Source organism: Penaeus monodon, chromosome 24 (assembly GCF_015228065.2).
Source record: "Penaeus monodon isolate SGIC_2016 chromosome 24, NSTDA_Pmon_1, whole genome shotgun sequence".
Taxonomy (NCBI): Eukaryota; Metazoa; Arthropoda; class Malacostraca; order Decapoda; family Penaeidae; genus Penaeus; species Penaeus monodon.
Window position 1 is genome coordinate 7,829,167 of NC_051409.1, and position 288 is coordinate 7,829,454.

At 36.5% G+C, this 288-nt stretch overlaps 1 protein-coding gene across 1 annotated transcript in view; it reads right to left on the reverse strand.

Annotated features, from left to right (window-relative positions):
* Positions 1–288, reverse strand: part of LOC119588539 (galactosylceramide sulfotransferase-like) — a gene marked incomplete at its 5' end in the record, with an annotated part of 15,531 nt that overhangs the window by 12,568 nt on the left and 2,675 nt on the right. The window contains 1 exon segment of the mRNA XM_037937179.1: positions 167–269. Coding sequence (XP_037793107.1) covers positions 167–269 — 103 coding nt within the window.

A 288-nucleotide genomic window follows, 5' to 3' on the forward strand; every position in this document is an offset into this window, starting at 1 on the left:
TAGGCCTCGGTCATGCAGTGAACGTGATTAGTATCTCATCTTCATTTACTTATCTTTTTATAACCTAAAGAACCTAAAGTGAAGTAAAAATGCATGGGTAAATCCTCTATGAAACTAAAAGATCTTGGTATATACAGTGTTTTTTTTTTTCTCTTCTTTTTCTTACCTGCAAAGTGGAAGAACCACATTTGTGCATCTTGATGAACATAATGTGATTATGAGGAGAGCATTGTGCGTCTCTGGTCACTGGAATCTCCTTCACCTCCAGACTGTGGGATGGATTAAATA